The sequence below is a fragment of the Acipenser ruthenus genome, chromosome 23 (assembly GCF_902713425.1).
Source record: "Acipenser ruthenus chromosome 23, fAciRut3.2 maternal haplotype, whole genome shotgun sequence".
NCBI classification, from domain to species: domain Eukaryota; kingdom Metazoa; phylum Chordata; class Actinopteri; order Acipenseriformes; family Acipenseridae; genus Acipenser; species Acipenser ruthenus.
In genome coordinates, this window is record NC_081211.1 from 29,612,833 (window position 1) to 29,632,664 (window position 19,832).

The 19,832-nt window shown below is 49.6% G+C and overlaps 1 protein-coding gene and 1 non-coding gene across 2 annotated transcripts; both read right to left on the minus strand.

Annotated features, from left to right (window-relative positions):
- Positions 1–734: 734 nt before the first annotated feature.
- LOC117413068 (stress-70 protein, mitochondrial) lies at positions 735–12,067 on the minus strand. Its single transcript, XM_034021804.3, has 17 exons — positions 11,633–12,067; positions 10,285–10,343; positions 9,879–9,966; positions 8,652–8,833; positions 8,249–8,373; positions 8,078–8,151; positions 7,631–7,737; positions 7,166–7,328; positions 6,959–7,051; positions 5,655–5,864; positions 5,037–5,264; positions 4,333–4,437; positions 3,770–3,887; positions 3,478–3,572; positions 3,263–3,355; positions 2,657–2,797; positions 735–2,378 (listed from the first exon to the last, which is right to left on the minus strand). The coding sequence occupies exons 1-17, from the start codon at positions 11,723–11,725 to the stop codon at positions 2,295–2,297; spliced, it is 2,058 nt and encodes a 685-aa protein (XP_033877695.3). The 5' UTR covers positions 11,726–12,067; the 3' UTR covers positions 735–2,294.
- LOC117413522 (small nucleolar RNA SNORA74) lies at positions 6,616–6,819 on the minus strand. Its single transcript, XR_004546064.3, has one exon. It is a non-coding gene; the product is annotated as a small nucleolar RNA SNORA74 (small nucleolar RNA).
- Positions 12,068–19,832: the final 7,765 nt, after the last annotated feature.

Sequence of the window (19,832 nt, forward strand, 5' to 3'; positions counted from 1 at the left end):
ATAGTTCAAGCTTGCACCATCGAGTTCTCCCTGTGGATGTGCACAGCGATGATGCATTGTGGGACACCGGAGGTTTGTTGGAACGCAATAATCTGCCCATGTGAAAACTCGAGCGGTGCGGTTGTGTTGTTCAGTGCAGTGATCAGTGCAGTGCTGTGCGCCGTTGCGAGCTCGTACTACACAGCGGTGAGAAGGAAGCGCTCTTTCATGCACACCACTATGTCACTTTATTTACAGCCTCATATGAGCACATTTGCATGAACGGGTCAATATTAAACAGCTGCTGGGGTTTGCAATGCACAACGGATTTCTTAAATAGGTATCTTCTGTGCTCCCTGGATAGCGCATTTTAATATATGTATGCCAGTCTATGACTCTCCAGAATGACAGCTGAACGGCTGTCCTGTGAGAGCTCCGTCGCCTCCGGTCTGTTGTCAGCCTCAGTGTGTATTTACCGTAGTTATCACTTTACCTTAGCCACGTATTTATGATCGCTCAGCATTATATCAGCGGGCGCTGCTCCCCTGGACTGCAATGCCACTGGTAGAGCTCAGTGGAATCTATTTCGACCCCCTAATGCGAGTCTTGTTAAGGTAGTCTGAGATTAATATTGATCAGTTTCTGAATAATGAAAGCCCATTTTCCCCATATTGGAACTTGCCTGTGAAAAGGACAGCTTGTGCTTGCAGGTGTGACTGGATTGATTGAGAAAGAAAGTAACACACAAACATTCAAGAGTTTGAATCTCAGATTTTATTAAAAAAAAAACAACAACAATCTTGTTATTATGTAATGTTGCAGAAGAATAGGATGCGATTCCGTGACTCCCGAACTCCCAACACGGTACTTAGACCTCACCCCCTCGTCAATGTTAATGTATAAGCAGAGCCATTAGCTCAGCCCAGCCACAACCCCACTCTGAACCTTCAGCAGCTCAGGGGCCCGTGCAGTGTGCAGCAGGAACTGCAACTCAGAGATCAGTTATTATTTCTGCTCAGCTTTACCTTTAAACACTCACAAAGGAATTATCTTAGCACTAGAAAGAAACTGCCTTTCTTCATACTAGTGATTTCTCCATTTTGAAAACTGTGCATCTATATATATATATATATATATAAATAAAATGTCACTACATGGATGTTCTTGCAGAATATCTAATCTAAACAGATTGTTGTCACAGAGACGAGCTTCACTTTCATGTTAAGAGCGGTCACATGCTTTGTCTTTATAAAATGTTCTGGGATAAAGCTGCACTAATCCTTGCAGAAAGAGGGATCACAGGAAACTATAGAACAGTATTCTGTGTTCAGATTAGCACCCAGAACCCCCTCCCTCCCTCCCTTCCTTCCTTCCTTCCTTTTTTTTCTCCATGGCAATTTACAAACACACCATAAGTACAGGCACATTCACTGATCACAGGCCAGACCGTGCATAGACCACAGCAGGCATCCCAGACTGTGATAAAGGAACAGCCCTGTGACAAGGCACTGCCGGGGTTCTGCTGCCCGTGTTTCCCACATGGCATGGCGTTTATAAATCACCCTGTACAGAAGGACGGCCACTGCTACCAAGCACACCTTTCCCATAAAGACCCCACCAGCATTAATATAGTGGACAGCTGGTCTTACATTATATTCATTTTAATAAATCCAGTTTCTTAAACTGTACAATAAAGAAGAGAGTTGTAACTGAGACAGGTCGAGAGGGACACATGTTGGTAATAGAGCTGAACTGCAGGGCAGTATTGCAGCAGCTGCGAGAGCTCACATGTGAATGTGGCGGGAATCTGGAGCTCAGTTTCTTGTTTCTTTGTCACTATGATGCTGCTGATGCTGCAGACTCGGAGCTGGACAGGGGCAGAAACAGCCACACCTTGTGACACTACTCGCAGTGTCTCTGTTACAGTCCTTTCGGGTGGTTTTAAATAATTTAAGTTCAAACAGAAGTATGCAAAAGACAGGACCAGACAAAGCGAGGTCTATCCTGAGTGCAACGCACCCAAGCGACATTCCAGACAACATACCATAATTACCACCTTAATCATTTTTACAACAGGATGAAAAAAAAAGAAAACATCTTTAAAAATGCTGACAAGATATACTTCTGAACTACTAAATTACACAATTACGAGAGAACAGAAAAAAACAGCTATGTATAGAATACTGCAAAAACACAGTATACGAGAATGACTCGTGCGTGTTATTCGCTCAGGAGAGCAGATGGTCGATGCGCGCCCAAGCTTCTTCAGCCCCCAGGTGTGGATGCCCCAGGGCAATTCAGCGTGGTGCGGGGCTCTACTGCTGCCCCTCCTTCTTCTCTTCACTGCCAGAGCTGCTGCTGCTGCTGCTGCCGCTGCTGCCCTCCCTATCAGATGCCATCTGGAAACACAAACGATAGTATTCACATTGTTGAAACAGGTTGAAGTAGTTACACAGTGCTCCCTCCATAATCCAGAATTCGATAACTCGCTGTTAGCGCACATTGACAGTAAATTGTTCATCCCAAGCGCAGCTGAAGCTGAGCAGCAGTATTAAACCTGGACAGACAACAACAACACAAAGCAATCCGGAAGGGCATTCCAGAACCCCAAGGCTGTTCCACAGAAAGAGTAACGACACAGCCGGAGGAGAGACGTCAAGGGGCCCAGGGTACCTACCTTCTTATAGGCCATCTCGAAGAGCTTGAGCGATGCCTGCTGCAGGGTGCTCGCAGCCTGCTTGATGTTTTCACCCGTCTCGGAGTCCTTCCTGGCCAGCAGCTCTTTCACTTTGACGATCTCTTCTTTCAGTTTGTTGCACTGAGAGGAAGAGGAGGAGCCGTTACTACAGGTACACAAGAGCAAGGGCCTTCAATAATTACAGGAGGAGTGCACAGGTTCCCATCAACCACCTGAAGGCAGGTCTCAATGGAATGTATACGCATCAGGAAACGCAGCTGGAATATTTGTTTTAATAGGAACATATAGGAGCTCAGGTTAGAGAGGGACCCCAGTCCAATCACAGCCAGCACTGAACACACTGCAGGGCAGAGACTTTCACTGCACAGCAGGGAAGGAAATACGACTCCTGTTGCACAGCAGGTCCACCCACTCCAGGTTTTACTAAAAGCTTGATTAGCCACACTGTACAGGTAACAAGCTCAAGTGTGTCGTATTAAACACATAGTAAAACCAGCAATGGATCAAACTGCTGTGCAACAGGAGTCTTGTTTCCATCCCTGTATTCACCCCACAGCAGGCTGTGCGGGCGAGGCACACACACACCTCATCGGCAGGGAGCTGTTCCTTGAACTCCTCCATCTTAGATTCTGTGTCGTGAACAATCCCCTCGGCCATGTTCACAGCTTCGACGCGCTCCTGTGGAGAAAAACACACAGCGTCAGACCATCGACCCGCTCCCAGCTCCCACCTTACCCGCACTGCACCCCAGCTGCAGATCAAGTTTAGCAGGCTGTCTAGAGCCCCCCCCGCTCTCATACCTTCCTCCTCCTGTCCTCCTCAGCGTACTTCTCTGCGTTCTTCACCATGTTCTCAATGTCATCCTTGCTGAGGCCGCCAGATGACTGGATTATAACTGGGGGAAAAAAAAAAAGAAAGAGAACAGGCTGAGCCATGAGGAGCCAGACACATTCCCATTCCTTTTCAATCCATTCCAATTCCTTCAAATCTGCGGTGTTGAGTGGGGTTCTCTTTCCAGCACTGCAACCGTTCCTTGTTACTACAGGTCTCTCTCTCTCTATTCTGGTCTGCAGTGCAGAATCTCCTGCTTACTCTGCTGCTCGCGGCCGGTGCCCTTGTCCTTGGCTGACACATGGACGATCCCGTTGGCGTCAATGTCAAAGGTCACCTCGATCTGGGGGACTCCGCGGGGTGCAGGGGGGATCCCAACCTGTGGGAAGGGCGACACAATTGTTAATACCATCACAGAAAAGGGGGTGAGCACACAACACAAGACTGACAACCAGCAATGGCAGCAAGACACCTCCTGCACTGCAGCTTCACCCATGCCAGGTTTTAATAGGAGCTTCATTACCCCTGTTGTACAGACTTGCACTTGCGCCTGTTACCTTAAGCTCATAATAAAAACCAGGAATAGATTGAATGGCTATGCAATGGGAAGTCTGATTTTAATCCCTGCTGACTAAACTATTTAAAAAGCATTGAACAGGTCACTTTGGACACAGCAGCAGAGCAAATAGGGGCCCAAGACAAACAGAATACAAAAACAGCAACTACACAGCGATTTGTCTCTAGTTTTCCAGCAGACCCTCCCTATCTGTTCCGATAAGGGCAGAGCTGGCATTATCATGGCTCGGAGTCACAGGGCGACTTACCAGAGTGAACTGCCCCAGGACCTTGTTGTCGGCAGCCATCTCTCTCTCTCCCTGGCACACCTTGATCTCCACCTGCGTCTGTCCATCAGCTGCTGTGGAGAACACCTGCAAACAGGGAGACTTGTTACAGGGCAATCACAGGGCAGCTCTACAGCCCCTCTCAGTGTGTTAATGCAATCACAGGACAGCCCCACAGCCCCTCTCAGTGTGTTAATGCAATCACAGGACAGCTCTACAGCCCCTCTCAGTGTGTTAATGCAATCACAGCTCTACAGCCCCTCTCAGTGTGTTAATGCAATCACAGCTCTACAGCCCCTCTCAGTGTGTTAATGCAATCACAGGACAGCTCTACAGCCCCTCTCAGTGTGTTAATGCAATCACAGCTCTACAGCCCCTCTCAGTGTGTTAATGCAATCACAGCTCTACAGCCCCTCTCAGTGTGTTAATGCAATCACAGCTCTACAGCCCCTCTCAGTGTGGTAATGCAATCACAGCTCTACAGCCCCTCTCAGTGTGTTAATGCAATCACAGCTCTACAGCCCCTCTCAGTGTGTTAATGCAATCACAGCTCTACAGCCCCTCTCAGTGTGTTAATGCAATCACAGCTCTACAGCCCCTCTCAGTGTGTTAATGCACATCATGAAAACACTGTTGAGTTTCCAGCAGACTTCATTAGCACTACATAAATCAGACACTTCATTCACCTGGCCCTTCTTGGTGGGGATGGTGGTGTTGCGGTTGATGAGCTTGGTGAAGACCCCCCCCAGGGTCTCGATGCCCAGGGACAGGGGGGTGACGTCCAGCAGCAGCACGTCCGTCACGTCCCCGGCCAGCACGCCCCCCTGGATGGCGGCTCCGATGGCCACGGCCTCGTCGGGGTTCACAGACTTGCTGGGGGCGCGTCCGAACAGGTCCTGCACTGTCTGCTGCACCTGGGGGAGCACAGAGCACAGAAACATTCACATCAAGAGCAAGCAACCGCCTGGAGTGGAGCAGGGAGAAAGTGGTGTCAACTGCAAACAGTGCGAGTTTCAACTGTTACTGTGAAACATTTGACTGATATATAAAAATAATTAACTACTTTAATAATTAAGATGGTGAGTTTTCCATTTATCAATTACTTTTTTTCTTCATTAAGTATTTCTAGCGATCGAGGAGTAATCCTGTTGGATCCTGATTCTCCTTGGATATAAAGCTGCTTGCTGTTTTTAAATTCTATCTCTATACATCCCCACACACACACACACACACACCTGTCCAGTAAGCGCAGTGCAGGTAGCTTAGGCACTGAATGGCGCTGGCAGCTGGCAGCAGGACGTTACCTTTGGCATGCGGGACATGCCCCCGACCAGCAGCACCTCCCCGATCTCGCTCTTGCTGACTTCGGCGTCCTGCATGGCTTTCTGGCAGGGAGCCACGGTCCTGCGGATCAGATCGCCCACGATGCCCTCGAACTGTGAGCGGGTCAGCTTCATGTTCAAGTGCTTGGGACCCGAGGCGTCCATCGTCAGGTAGGGCAGGTTGATGTCAGTCTGCACGGGAGAGAGAAGAGACAGCTCAGCATGGAGGATTCAGGAGAGAGAGAGCTCAGCATGGAGGATTCAGGAGAGAGCAAGCTCAGCATGGAGGATTCAGGAGAGAGAGAGCTCAGCATGGAGGATTCAGGAGAGAGCGAGCTCAGCATGGAGGATTCAGGAGAGAGAGAGCTCAGCATGGAGGATTCAGGAGAGAGAGCTCAGCATGGAGGACTCGGGAGAGAGAGAGCTCAGCATGGAGGATTCGGGAGAAAGAGAGCTCAGCATGGAGGACTCGGGAGAGAGAGAGCTCAGCATGGAGGACTCGGGAGAGAGAGAGCTCAGCATGGAGGACTCAGGAGAGAGAGAGCTCAGCATGGAGGACTCAGGAGAGAGAGAGCTCAGCATGGAGGACTCAGGAGAGAGAGAGCTCAGCATGGAGGACTCAGGAGAGAGAGAGCTCAGCATGGAGGACTCAGGAGAGACACAGAAGCACTGCTCTAGCCAGGCTCGCTGCTGATTACGCAGTGCTGAGCCGGAGGAACGTTTATCAAAAGCAGATACGGAGTAGGTGTTTGATGCATCTAGCTTTAATAAGGAATCAGATTATACCTTTTAAATCAAACACACACTTTTTAGATGCAATACTCAGGACTATGCAATACTATACTAGAATATTTAAAGACTGTATACTCAAGTACAGGTTTTAAGCAAACTTTGACTTCTAAGTTGACACCCACACAAGTCACTATCTGCAGCTCTGTGTGTATGTGTGTGCACCCCGAGTAGGGCTGCTCCAGGGGAGCTGGTTCAGTCCACTCTCAGAGGGTGCAGAGCGTGGCCACAGCCCGGCTTCAGCAGCCACTAAAACAGTGTCTCCTACAGCCAGGCTACCGGGCCGAGCCTTCCTCTCCCAGCAGTGTAACACCGGCACAGGCACGGGGAGACGCCTGGACAGCTGACTACCGCTGGGGTGTGGTCCACAAGAACTAACGGAGTCCTCCTGGATGATAAGCCATTGTCTGGATGGCAGGGGCTGGGAAGGCTGTTGCAGCAGCAGGCACTCGTGGTCCAGCCACAGCTGCTCCACACATGCCTTTGTGGTCCCGTACCTGCAGGGAGGAGGACAGCTCACACTTGGCTTTCTCAGCAGCCTCCCGGACTCTCTGCAAGGCCATGTTGTCCTTGGTGAGGTCGACACCGGACTGCAAAAGAGAAAGAAAGAAAAAAGTGAGCAAACGGTAAATCCCTTTACCATACGAACTCACTCACACGTGGAAAGCACAGAAAACACCAAACAGCGTGTCTGCCTCCCGGACCTCTCTCTTGAACTCCTTGACGATGTGTCTCAGCAGAGCCTGGTCGAAGTCCTCCCCTCCCAGGAAGGTGTCTCCGTTGGTGGACTTGACCTCGAACACACCCTTCTGGATCTCCAGGACAGAGATATCGAAGGTCCCGCCTCCTAGATCATACACAGCGATGCTGCACAGAGACAAGAGAAGGGCGAGCCAGGGTCAGCCGGGTACCAAACACACACACACGAGAAACTAGAACAGCATTACTGTCAATCAGAATGCCCCACAGCCCCTGCTTCCCCCCTATTCTAGGACACCCACAACGTCTATCAAGTTGATGGATTCTGGAACAGAAAGGCATGATATTAAATAGATAAAGAGTGTGGTTAACGTTCCCAGCGTTCGGCCAGCATGGTTTGTTTGCATTCCTCTGTTGTAGTATTCACTGTGTACCCAGCAGCACAACAGGGTCCTGTTCCCCACACTTACATTTTGTCCTGGGACTTATCCAGCCCGTAGGCCAGAGCAGCAGCGGTGGGCTCATTGATGACACGCAGCACATTGAGCCCGGAGATCTGGCCAGCATCCTTGGTGGCCTGGAGAGAGAGACAGAGAGAGACACAGAGAGAGAGAGAGAGAGAGACAGAGACACAGAGAGAAGTTTAGTGCTACAGATTACTGACCTCATCCAATTCTGCTGCAAACGTTAAATATATGAATACCACTGCTGAAAACACACAAACCTCATTGCTGCTACTATCCAGCTAAGGATGCAATCTGTTTCAGTTTTCAGAAATTGCAACAGCGCATGACTGTGTGTACAGCTTAAGACTTTGAAGCATATTTCTGTTAAATAACCAAACCATCAGGAAGTCAGACAGACAGAGAGACGCTGGTCTAAGCCAGCCTATCGGTTGTAAGCAGTGTGCTCCTCACCTGTCGCTGGGAGTCGTTGAAGTAAGCAGGGACTGTCACCACAGCATTCTTCACACTGTGACCCAGGTAGCTTTCTGAAGAGGGGAAACAACAACACCACGCCTTCAGCTCAACAAGGAAGAATCACAGCAAAACACCTGCCAGACATGCGAGGAACTGCGATGCACCCACCTGCTGTCTCTTTCATCTTCATGAGGACGAAGGCGCCAACCTGGCTGGGGGAGTAGAGCTTCCCATGAGCCTCCACCCAGGCGTCTCCATTAGAAGCACGGACTATCTTATAGGGTACGTTCTTACTGTGGAGGAGAGGGCAAGGTTATACAGCACCGGTCTTACCGTTAACCTACAGGGATGGAAATAAGCCTCCCACTGCTGAGCAGTTTGATCCATTCCTGGTTTTACAAGGAGTTCAAATAGATACACCCAAGCGTGTTACCTACACACTGGGGGTAATCAAGCTCGTAGCACAACGGGGAATGGGTGACACTGCTATGCAACAGGAGTCTTATTCCCATCGCTGAACTGTAAAGACACAATGTTATTCTTCACAGAGGCGCAGCAGCTCTGCACTTACAGGTCTTTCTGCACTTCTGCGTCATCAAAGCGACGTCCGATGAGGCGCTTGGTGGCGTACAGGGTGTTGTTGGGGTTGGTGACAGCCTGGCGCTTAGCTGGCATCCCCACCAGCCTCTCGCCGTCAGCAGTGAACGCCACAACTGAGGGCGTGGTGCGGGCACCCTCGGCGTTCTCCAGGACCTGCGGGGAAATGAGGAGGGGGTCGGATCAGACAGTACAGAGACGGGACAGAGATAGAGGGGGTCCGATCAGAGAGCACAGAGATAGAGGGGGTCCGATCAGAGAGCACAGAAGTAGAGGGGGTCCGATCAGAGAGCACAGAGGTAGAGGGGGTCCGATCAGAGAGCACAGAGATAGAGGGGGTCCGATCAGAGAGCACAGAGATAGAGGGGGTCCGATCAGAGAGCACAGAGATAGAGGGGGTCCGATCAGAGAGCACAGAGATAGAGGGGGTCCGACCAGAGAGGACAGAGATAGAGGGGGTCCGACCAGAGAGGACAGAGATAGAGGGGGTCCGACCAGAGAGGACAGAGATAGAGGGGGTCCGATCAGAGAGCACAGAGATACAGGGGGTCCGATCAGAGAGCACAGAGATACAGGGGGTCCAATCAGAGAGCACAGAGACGGGACAGAGATAGAGGGGGTCCGATCAGAGAGCACAGAGAAGGGACAGAGATAGAGGGGGTCCGATCAGAGAGCACAGAGAAGGGACAGAGATAGAGGGGGTCCGATCAGAGAGCACAGAGACGGGACAGAGATAGAGGGGGTCCGATCAGAGAGCACAGAGAAGGGACAGAGATAGAGGGGGTCCGATCAGAGAGCACAGAGATAGAGGGGGTCCAATCAGAGAGCACAGAGACGGGACAGAGATAGCAAGTCCAGGGTTAGAGTGAATCGAGGATGGGCTGACACTAAAAAATAACTTTTGTAGTTGTAGTTGTCTACATGGACTGTTTTTATTAGCATTGCTCAAGGACTGCACAGGCTGCATCTTGAGTGAATGAACCTGCTATTCTTTTTTTCTAATTCAGGAATGTAAATAAGACTCTTATTGCACAGCAGTGTCACCCATTCCAGTTTTCACTACCAGCTTGATTAGCCCCAGTGTGTCTAGGTAAGACGCTCAGGTGTGTCTTATTAAACACATAGTAAATCCAGGAATGGTTCACACTGCTATGCAATGGGAGTCTTATTGCCACCCCTGCAGTTGTTCCTCAGCACTTACCTTTGCCTGTTTGCCTTCCATCACCGCCACGCAGGAGTTGGTGGTTCCCAGATCGATGCCTATAACTGACCCTTTGATTGCTTCTGACCTGCAACACAGGAAGACACACCTGCAGCCTTAGACTCTGCTCTATCAGAATGAGAAGAAGCTAAATGAAATGCTGGTGGAGCAGCACAGGGAGGCTGGGATCTCTACACACCCACACTGGAGAATGTAAACCAAGTGGCCTGTCAACATCTGCTTTCTGATAAAAGCTAAGAGTATAAAGAAGAATGCTGAACGATGGAAACATGTAGAAGGTAAAAACAATACACAATGGTATTTAAGTGTTAAACTAAACATAAGCCTATCTATACATAAACTGTAAGTACATTAATAAAATACCCTAAAGTCAATATACACTTACGCATAGTCACGTCTGGATACTGTTCTGAGAACATCTCGACTCAGTCCGTTCCAACATCCCTAAAATATAAAAAACACATTAAAACACTAAAACAAATTAACTACCACGGCAACACACGTCATTGAAATTCAAGGCTTTACCTTTTATCATAAAAAAAAAACACACGGATGCACATTATCGAGCCTGCACGAGTAACACAGGCTCTCAAATTCCTTACAGCAGGCAAGGCATGTCGTTGTGAACTGGGCGGGCGTTCTAGTTCTTTTTTTCATTGATGTAGAAAGACGGGGCAGCTGAGAGAATTAAACTGCGGATTTTAAGATTGAAATCATCCCTAACGTGCAAAATGTAGTACAGTTCTAAACTGTGCCCCCCTCCCCCTCCCCCCTTTTTTTTAAACCACAATACATAATCACAGGTTACACTACGTGCATGTAGTGTGTCAGCCAAGGCTCTGTCTGGGCTTAACCTTGGCATCAAAGCCCACCCCACACATCACGATAAAGGAAGACGGTTCTTTCAGGGGAACATTCAGGGACACGCCGTGAAGGTCACACACAGTCTCTGCACAGAGAGCCGCATCTGTTCAACCCCTCAAAATACACAGTCTTTCATTGAAAATAAATAACCACACACACACACACACAAACACAAACACACAGTGACAGCTGAAACAAAGTGAAGCAAGCTGGTTTATTAAAAACAGTGATCCGCAGTGTTGCTATTTTTTTTAATGACTATCTACGCAGGCAGCGCGGCGGAGGTTACGCAATCCAATTACAATATATAACATTGGTAGGGGCGCTTGCTAGTACACACGGTTTACAAAATAACAACTCAGACGAACGATGTACACGTTCATTAAACACGTCTCAAGTGTTTTTATTGTCAAGTCAGAAATTGTTGTTAAGGCCTACAGACATACTGGCAAGCAACCCCGAATGCGTACAGAGCGCAACATCACAACTAAAAACTTCACGTTGAATTAAACCGGCTTTCTGCGAGGCCGCATCGACATCCTGCGTGTTTCGAGTTTATCTTTTATTTTTTACTGATCGTTGATTTAGCTTGTAGTGGTAACAAGTACGATTTTAATAACACTACATCATGCTTCACTCAATCGACAGCAATGGCCGCCCCGTCCTCTTACATTACACACGTTATGATTAATAACAACAGACTTTTGCGTTTCAATTAAATTAAATTATTATTTTACTAACGATGCTGCCATCGCTACTACTTGCTATACATTAAAAATGACAACTACAGCTGAGCTTCTTCAAGTGCTGTCCTCGGCTCCCGACTGCCATGGAGCCGTTTTCAACACTATAATTAGGAAAAGCCTTACCTTGTTCATGGCGAGAGAGGCGACGCTCCTTGTGCAGGCTGCCCGGGTCTGCAGGAGAGTTTGGGAGGCAGTTCTGGCCGCACTGAGCATCATGTCTGCGGGTTAGTTGTGTGTCTGGCTCTGGGACTGGCTGAGTAAAGCGATAATGGAAATGGCAGGTTACAGAATGTCGCTCGTTTGACTTTGCTGCGTCTTTGTCGTGACTGCAGAACGGCATGCAAATCCTATTCCCGTTTTCTTGTTAGTTTTTAATAATAGGCAGTCTCTGTGTGTGTGAGAGTCAGCGCCCCGGTAATCAATGTCTCTTAGCGGTTTGTAAACCGGACTGAATAACCCGACGAGTCGCTCTGCTTCTGGAACTATCCGAACCACATGGGCCCGCAACACGCTCAGCTGACAGGACCCGTCCGGGGAGCTCGGGACACGCCTGAACCGAACCGCAGGGCGCGCAGGATTTTAATCCGCATGCCCTGCTACTTGCACACATTCATTCACACGCTCGGAGATAACTGCTATCCCAAAGGGTGACAATCGCTGCTTACCGTTTCATAATTTAATTTTCAGAGTCATTTTTTTGTACGGCGCATTTATAGTCAGCCCGGGTCCTGATAGAGCACGTCGCCCTGAAGGTCAGGAGTTAAAGAGGGCAACAATTGCTCAGGAGTTACATCAGAGAGAGCCGGTCTCTCCTAACACCGGTGATAGGTTTGAGTTACATCAGAGAGAGCCGGTCTCTCCTAACACCGGTGATAGGTTTGAGTTACATCAGAGAGAGCCGGTCTCTCCTAACACCGGTGATAGGTTTGAGTTACATCAGAGAGAGCCGGTCTCTCCTAACACCGGTGATAGGTTTGAGTTACATCAGAGAGAGCCGGTCTCTCCTAACACCGGTGATAGGTTTGAGTTACATCAGAGAGAGCCGGTCTCTCCTAACACCGGTGATAGGTTTGAGTTACATCAGAGAGAGCCGGTCTCTCCTAACACCGGTGATAGGTTTGAGTTACATCAGAGAGAGCCGGTCTCTCCTAACACCGGTGATAGGTTTGAGTTACATCAGAGAGAGCCGGTCTCTCCCAACACCGGTGATAGGTTTGAGTTACATCAGAGAGAGCCGGTCTCTCCTAACACCGGTGATAGGTTTGAGTTACATCAGAGAGAGCCGGTCTCTCCTAACACCGGTGATAGGTTTGAGTTACATCAGAGAGAGCCGGTCTCTCCCAACACCGGTGATAGGTTTGAGTTACATCAGAGAGAGCCGGTCTCTCCTAACACCGGTGATAGGTTTGAGTTACATCAGAGAGAGCCGGTCTCTCCTAACACCGGTGATAGGTTTGAGTTACATCAGAGAGAGCCGGTCTCTCCTAACACCGGTGATAGGTTTGAGTTACATCAGAGAGAGCCGGTCTCTCCTAACACCGGTGATAGGTTTGAGTTACATCAGAGAGAGCCGGTCTCTCCTAACACCGGTGATAGGTTTGAGTTACATCAGAGAGAGCCGGTCTCTCCTAACACCGGTGATAGGTTTGAGTTACATCAGAGAGAGCCGGTCTCTCCTAACACCGGTGATAGGTTTGAGTTACATCAGAGAGAGCCGGTCTCTCCCAACACCGGTGATAGGTTTGAGTTACATCAGAGAGAGCCGGTCTCTCCTAACACCGGTGATAGGTTTGAGTTACATCAGAGAGAGCCGGTCTCTCCTAACACCGGTGATAGGTTTGAGTTACATCAGAGAGAGCCGGTCTCTCCTAACACCGGTGATAGGTTTGAGTTACATCAGAGAGAGCCGGTCTCTCCTAACACCGGTGATAGGTTTGAGTTACATCAGAGAGAGCCGGTCTCTCCTAACACCGTGATAGGTTTGAGTTACATCAGAGAGAGCCGGTCTCTCCTAACACCGGTGATAGGTTTGAGTTACATCAGAGAGAGCCGGTCTCTCCTAACACCGGTGATAGGTTTGAGTTACATCAGAGAGAGCCGGTCTCTCCTAACACCGGTGATAGGTTTGAGTTACATCAGAGAGAGCCGGTCTCTCCTAACACCGGTGATAGGTTTGAGTTACATCAGAGAGAGCCGGTCTCTCCTAACACCGGTGATAGGTTTGAGTTACATCAGAGAGAGCCGGTCTCTCCTAACACCGGTGATAGGTTTGAGTTACATCAGAGAGAGCCGGTCTCTCCTAACACCGGTGATAGGTTTGAGTTACATCAGAGAGAGCCGGTCTCTCCTAACACCGGTGATAGGTTTGAGTTACATCAGAGAGAGCCGGTCTCTCCTAACACCGGTGATAGGTTTGAGTTACATCAGAGAGAGCCGGTCTCTCCTAACACCGGTGATAGGTTTGAGTTACATCAGAGAGAGCCGGTCTCTCCTAACACCGGTGATAGGTTTGAGTTACATCAGAGAGAGCCGGTCTCTCCTAACACCGGTGATCAGGTTTGAGTTACATCAGAGAGAGCCGGTCTCTCCTAACACCGGTGATAGGTTTGAGTTACATCAGAGAGAGCCGGTCTCTCCTAACACCGGTGATAGGTTTGAGTTACATCAGAGAGAGCCGGTCTCTCCTAACACCGGTGATAGGTTTGAGTTACATCAGAGAGAGCCGGTCTCTCCTAACACCGGTGATAGGTTTGAGTTACATCAGAGAGAGCCGGTCTCTCCTAACACCGGTGATAGGTTTGAGTTACATCAGAGAGAGCCGGTCTCTCCTAACACCGGTGATAGGTTTGAGTTACATCAGAGAGAGCCGGTCTCTCCTAACACCGGTGATAGGTTTGAGTTACATCAGAGAGAGCCGGTCTCTCCTAACACCGGTGATAGGTTTGAGTTACATCAGAGAGAGCCGGTCTCTCCTAACACCGGTGATAGGTTTGAGTTACATCAGAGAGAGCCGGTCTCTCCTAACACCGGTGATAGGTTTGAGTTACATCAGAGAGAGCCGGTCTCTCCTAACACCGGTGATAGGTTTGAGTTACATCAGAGAGAGCCGGTCTCTCCTAACACCGGTGATAGGTTTGAGTTACATCAGAGAGAGCCGGTCTCTCCTAACACCGGTGATAGGTTTGAGTTACATCAGAGAGAGCCGGTCTCTCCTAACACCGGTGATAGGTTTGAGTTACATCAGAGAGAGCCGGTCTCTCCTCAGCGCCGGTGATAGGTTTGAGTTACATCAGAGAGAGCCGGTCTCTCCTAACACCGGTGATAGGTTTGAGTTACATCAGAGAGAGCCGGTCTCTCCTAACACCGGTGATAGGTTTGAGTTACATCAGAGAGAGCCGGTCTCTCCTAACACCGGTGATAGGTTTGAGTTACATCAGAGAGAGCCGGTCTCTCCTAACACCGGTGATAGGTTTGAGTTACATCAGAGAGAGCCGGTCTCTCCTAACACCGGTGATAGGTTTGAGTTACATCAGAGAGAGCCGGTCTCTCCTAACACCGGTGATAGGTTTGAGTTACATCAGAGAGAGCCGGTCTCTCCTAACACCGGTGATAGGTTTGAGTTACATCAGAGAGAGCCGGTCTCTCCTAACACCGGTGATAGGTTTGAGTTACATCAGAGAGAGCCGGTCTCTCCTAACACCGGTGATAGGTTTGAGTTACATCAGAGAGAGCCGGTCTCTCCTAACACCGGTGATAGGTTTGAGTTACATCAGAGAGAGCCGGTCTCTCCTAACACCGGTGATAGGTTTGAGTTACATCAGAGAGAGCCGGTCTCTCCTAACACCGGTGATAGGTTTGAGTTACATCAGAGAGAGCCGGTCTCTCCTAACACCGGTGATAGGTTTGAGTTACATCAGAGAGAGCCGGTCTCTCCTAACACCGGTGATAGGTTTGAGTTACATCAGAGAGAGCCGGTCTCTCCTAACACCGGTGATAGGTTTGAGTTACATCAGAGAGAGCCGGTCTCTCCTAACACCGGTGATAGGTTTGAGTTACATCAGAGAGAGCCGGTCTCTCCTAACACCGGTGATAGGTTTGAGTTACATCAGAGAGAGCCGGTCTCTCCTAACACCGGTGATAGGTTTGAGTTACATCAGAGAGAGCCGGTCTCTCCTAACACCGGTGATAGGTTTGAGTTACATCAGAGAGAGCCGGTCTCTCCTAACACCGGTGATAGGTTTGAGTTACATCAGAGAGAGCCGGTCTCTCCTAACACCGGTGATAGGTTTGAGTTACATCAGAGAGAGCCGGTCTCTCCTAACACCGGTGATAGGTTTGAGTTACATCAGAGAGAGCCGGTCTCTCCTAACACCGGTGATAGGTTTGAGTTACATCAGAGAGAGCCGGTCTCTCCTAACACCGGTGATAGGTTTGAGTTACATCAGAGAGAGCCGGTCTCTCCCAACACCGGTGATAGGTTTGAGTTACATCAGAGAGAGCCGGTCTCTCCCAACACCGGTGATAGGTTTGAGTTACATCAGAGAGAGCCGGTCTCTCCCAACACCGGTGATAGGTTTGAGTTACATCAGAGAGAGCCGGTCTCTCCTAACACCGGTGATAGGTTTGAGTTACATCAGAGAGAGCCGGTCTCTCCCAACACCGGTGATAGGTTTGAGTTACATCAGAGAGAGCCGGTCTCTCCTAACACCGGTGATAGGTTTGAGTTACATCAGAGAGAGCCGGTCTCTCCTAACACCGGTGATAGGTTTGAGTTACATCAGAGAGAGCCGGTCTCTCCTAACACCGGTGATAGGTTTGAGTTACATCAGAGAGAGCCGGTCTCTCCTAACACCGGTGATAGGTTTGAGTTACATCAGAGAGAGCCGGTCTCTCCTAACACCGGTGATAGGTTTGAGTTACATCAGAGAGAGCCGGTCTCTCCTAACACCGGTGATAGGTTTGAGTTACATCAGAGAGAGCCGGTCTCTCTCAGCACCGGTGATAGGTTTGAGTTACATCAGAGAGAGCCGGTCTCTCCCAACACCGGTGATAGGTTTGAGTTACATCAGAGAGAGCCGGTCTCTCCTAACACCGGTGATAGGTTTGAGTTACATCGGAGAGAGCCGGTCTCTCCTAACCCCGGTGATAGGTTTGAGTTACATCAGAGAGAGCCGGTCTCTCCTAACACCGGTGAAAGGTTTGAGTTACATCAGAGAGAGCCGGTCTCTCCTAACACCGGTGATAGGATTGAGTTACATCAGAGAGAGCCGGTCTCTCCTAACACCGGTGATAGGTTTGAGTTACATCAGAGAGAGCCGGTCTCTCCTAACGCCGGTGATAGGTTTGAGTTACATCAGAGAGAGCCGGTCTCTCCTAACGCCGGTGATAGGTTTGAGTTACATCAGAGAGAGCCGGTCTCTCCTAACACCGGTGATAGGTTTGAGTTACATCAGAGAGAGCCGGTCTCTCCTAACACCGGTGATAGGTTTGAGTTACATCAGAGAGAGCCGGTCTCTCCTAACACCGGTGATAGGTTTGAGTTACATCAGAGAGAGCCGGTCTCTCCTAACGCCGGTGATAGGTTTGAGTTACATCAGAGAGAGCCGGTCTCTCCTAACACCGGTGATAGGTTTGAGTTACATCAGAGAGAGCCGGTCTCTCCTAACGCCGGTGATAGGATTGAGTTACATCAGAGAGAGCCGGTCTCTCCTAACGCCGGTGATAGGTTTGAGTTACATCAGAGAGAGCCGGTCTCTCCTAACACCGGTGATAGGTTTGAGTTACATCAGAGAGAGCCGGTCTCTCCTAACACCGGTGATAGGATTGAGTTACATCAGAGAGAGCCGGTCTCTCCTAACACCGGTGATAGGTTTGAGTTACATCAGAGAGAGCCGGTCTCTCCTAACACCGGTGATAGGTTTGAGTTACATCAGAGAGAGCCGGTCTCTCCCAACACCGGTGATAGGTTTGAGTTACATTAGAGAGAGCCGGTCTCTCCTAACACCGGTGATAGGTTTGAGTTACATCAGAGAGAGCCGGTCTCTCCTAACACCGGTGATAGGTTTGAGTTACATCAGAGAGAGCCGGTCTCTCCTAACACCGGTGATAGGTTTGAGTTACATCAGAGAGAGCCGGTCTCTCCTAACGCCGGTGATAGGTTTGAGTTACATCAGAGAGAGCCGGTCTCTCCTAACGCCGGTGATAGGTTTGAGTTACATCAGAGAGAGCCGGTCTCTCCTAACGCCGGTGATAGGTTTGAGTTACATCAGAGAGAGCCGGTCTCTCCTAACACCGGTGATAGGTTTGAGTTACATCAGAGAGAGCCGGTCTCTCCTAACACCGGTGATAGGTTTGAGTTACATCAGAGAGAGCCGGTCTCTCCTAACGCCGGTGATAGGTTTGAGTTACATCAGAGAGAGCCGGTCTCTCCTAACACCGGTGATAGGTTTGAGTTACATCAGAGAGAGCCGGTCTCTCCTAACGCCGGTGATAGGATTGAGTTACATCAGAGAGAGCCGGTCTCTCCTAACACCGGTGATAGGTTTGAGTTACATCAGAGAGAGCCGGTCTCTCCTAACACCGGTGATAGGTTTGAGTTACATCAGAGAGAGCCGGTCTCTCCTAACACCGGTGATAGGATTGAGTTACATCAGAGAGAGCCGGTCTCTCCTAACACCGGTGATAGGTTTGAGTTACATCAGAGAGAGCCGGTCTCTCCTAACACCGGTGATAGGTTTGAGTTACATCAGAGAGAGCCGGTCTCTCCCAACACCGGTGATAGGTTTGAGTTACATTAGAGAGAGCCGGTCTCTCCTAACACCGGTGATAGGTTTGAGTTACATCAGAGAGAGCCGGTCTCTCCTAACACCGGTGATAGGTTTGAGTTACATCAGAGAGAGCCGGTCTCTCCTAACACCGGTGATAGGTTTGAGTTACATCAGAGAGAGCCGGTCTCTCCTAACACCGGTGATAGGTTTGAGTTACATCAGAGAGAGCCGGTCTCTCCTAACACCGGTGATAGGTTTGAGTTACATCAGAGAGAGCCGGTCTCTCCCAACACCGGTGATAGGTTTGAGTTACATCAGAGAGAGCCGGTCTCTCCTAACACCGGTGATAGGTTTGAGTTACATCAGAGAGAGCCGGTCTCTCCCAACACCGGTGATAGGTTTGAGTTACATCAGAGAGAGCCGGTCTCTCCCAACACCGGTGATAGGTTTGAGTTACATCAGAGAGAGCCGGTCTCTCCTAACACCGGTGATAGGTTTGAGTTACATCAGAGAGAGCCGGTCTCTCCTAACACCGGTGATAGGTTTGAGTTACATCAGAGAGAGCCGGTCTCTCCTAACACCGGTGATAGGTTTGAGTTACATCAGAGAGAGCCGGTCTCTCCTAACACCGGTGATAGGTTTGAGTTACATCAGAGAGAGCCGGTCTCTCCTAACACCGGTGATAGGTTTGAGTTACATCAGAGAGAGCCGGTCTCTCCTAACACCGGTGATAGGTTTGAGTTACATCAGAGAGAGCCGGTCTCTCTCAGCACCGGTGATAGGTTTGAGTTACATCAGAGAGAGCCGGTCTCTCCCAACACCGGTGATAGGTTTGAGTTACATCAGAGAGAGCCGGTCTCTCCTAACACCGGTGATAGGTTTGAGTTACATCAGAGAGAGCCGGTCTCTCCTAACCCCGGTGATAGGTTTGAGTTACATCAGAGAGAGCCGGTCTCTCCTAACACCGGTGATAGGTTTGAGTTACATCAGAGAGAGCCGGTCTCTCCTAACACCGGTGATAGGATTGAGTTACATCAGAGAGAGCCGGTCTCTCCTAACACCGGTGATAGGTTTGAGTTACATCAGAGAGAGCCGGTCTCTCCCAACACCGGTGATAGGTTTGAGTTACATCAGAGAGAGCCGGTCTCTCCTAACACCGGTGATAGGTTTGAGTTACATCAGAGAGAGCCGGTCTCTCCTAACACCGGTGATAGGTTTGAGTTACATCAGAGAGAGCCGGTCTCTCCTAACGCCGGTGATAGGTTTGAGTTACATCAGAGAGAGCCGGTCTCTCCTAACACCGGTGATAGGTTTGAGTTACATCAGAGAGAGCCGGTCTCTCCTAACACCGGTGATAGGTTTGAGTTACATCAGAGAGAGCCGGTCTCTCCTAACACCGGTGATAGGTTTGAGTTACATCAGAGAGAGCCGGTCTCTCCTAACACCGGTGATAGGTTTGAGTTACATCAGAGAGAGCCGGTCTCTCTCAGCACCGGTGATAGGTTTGAGTTACATCAGAGAGAGCCGGTCTCTCCCAACACCGGTGATAGGTTTGA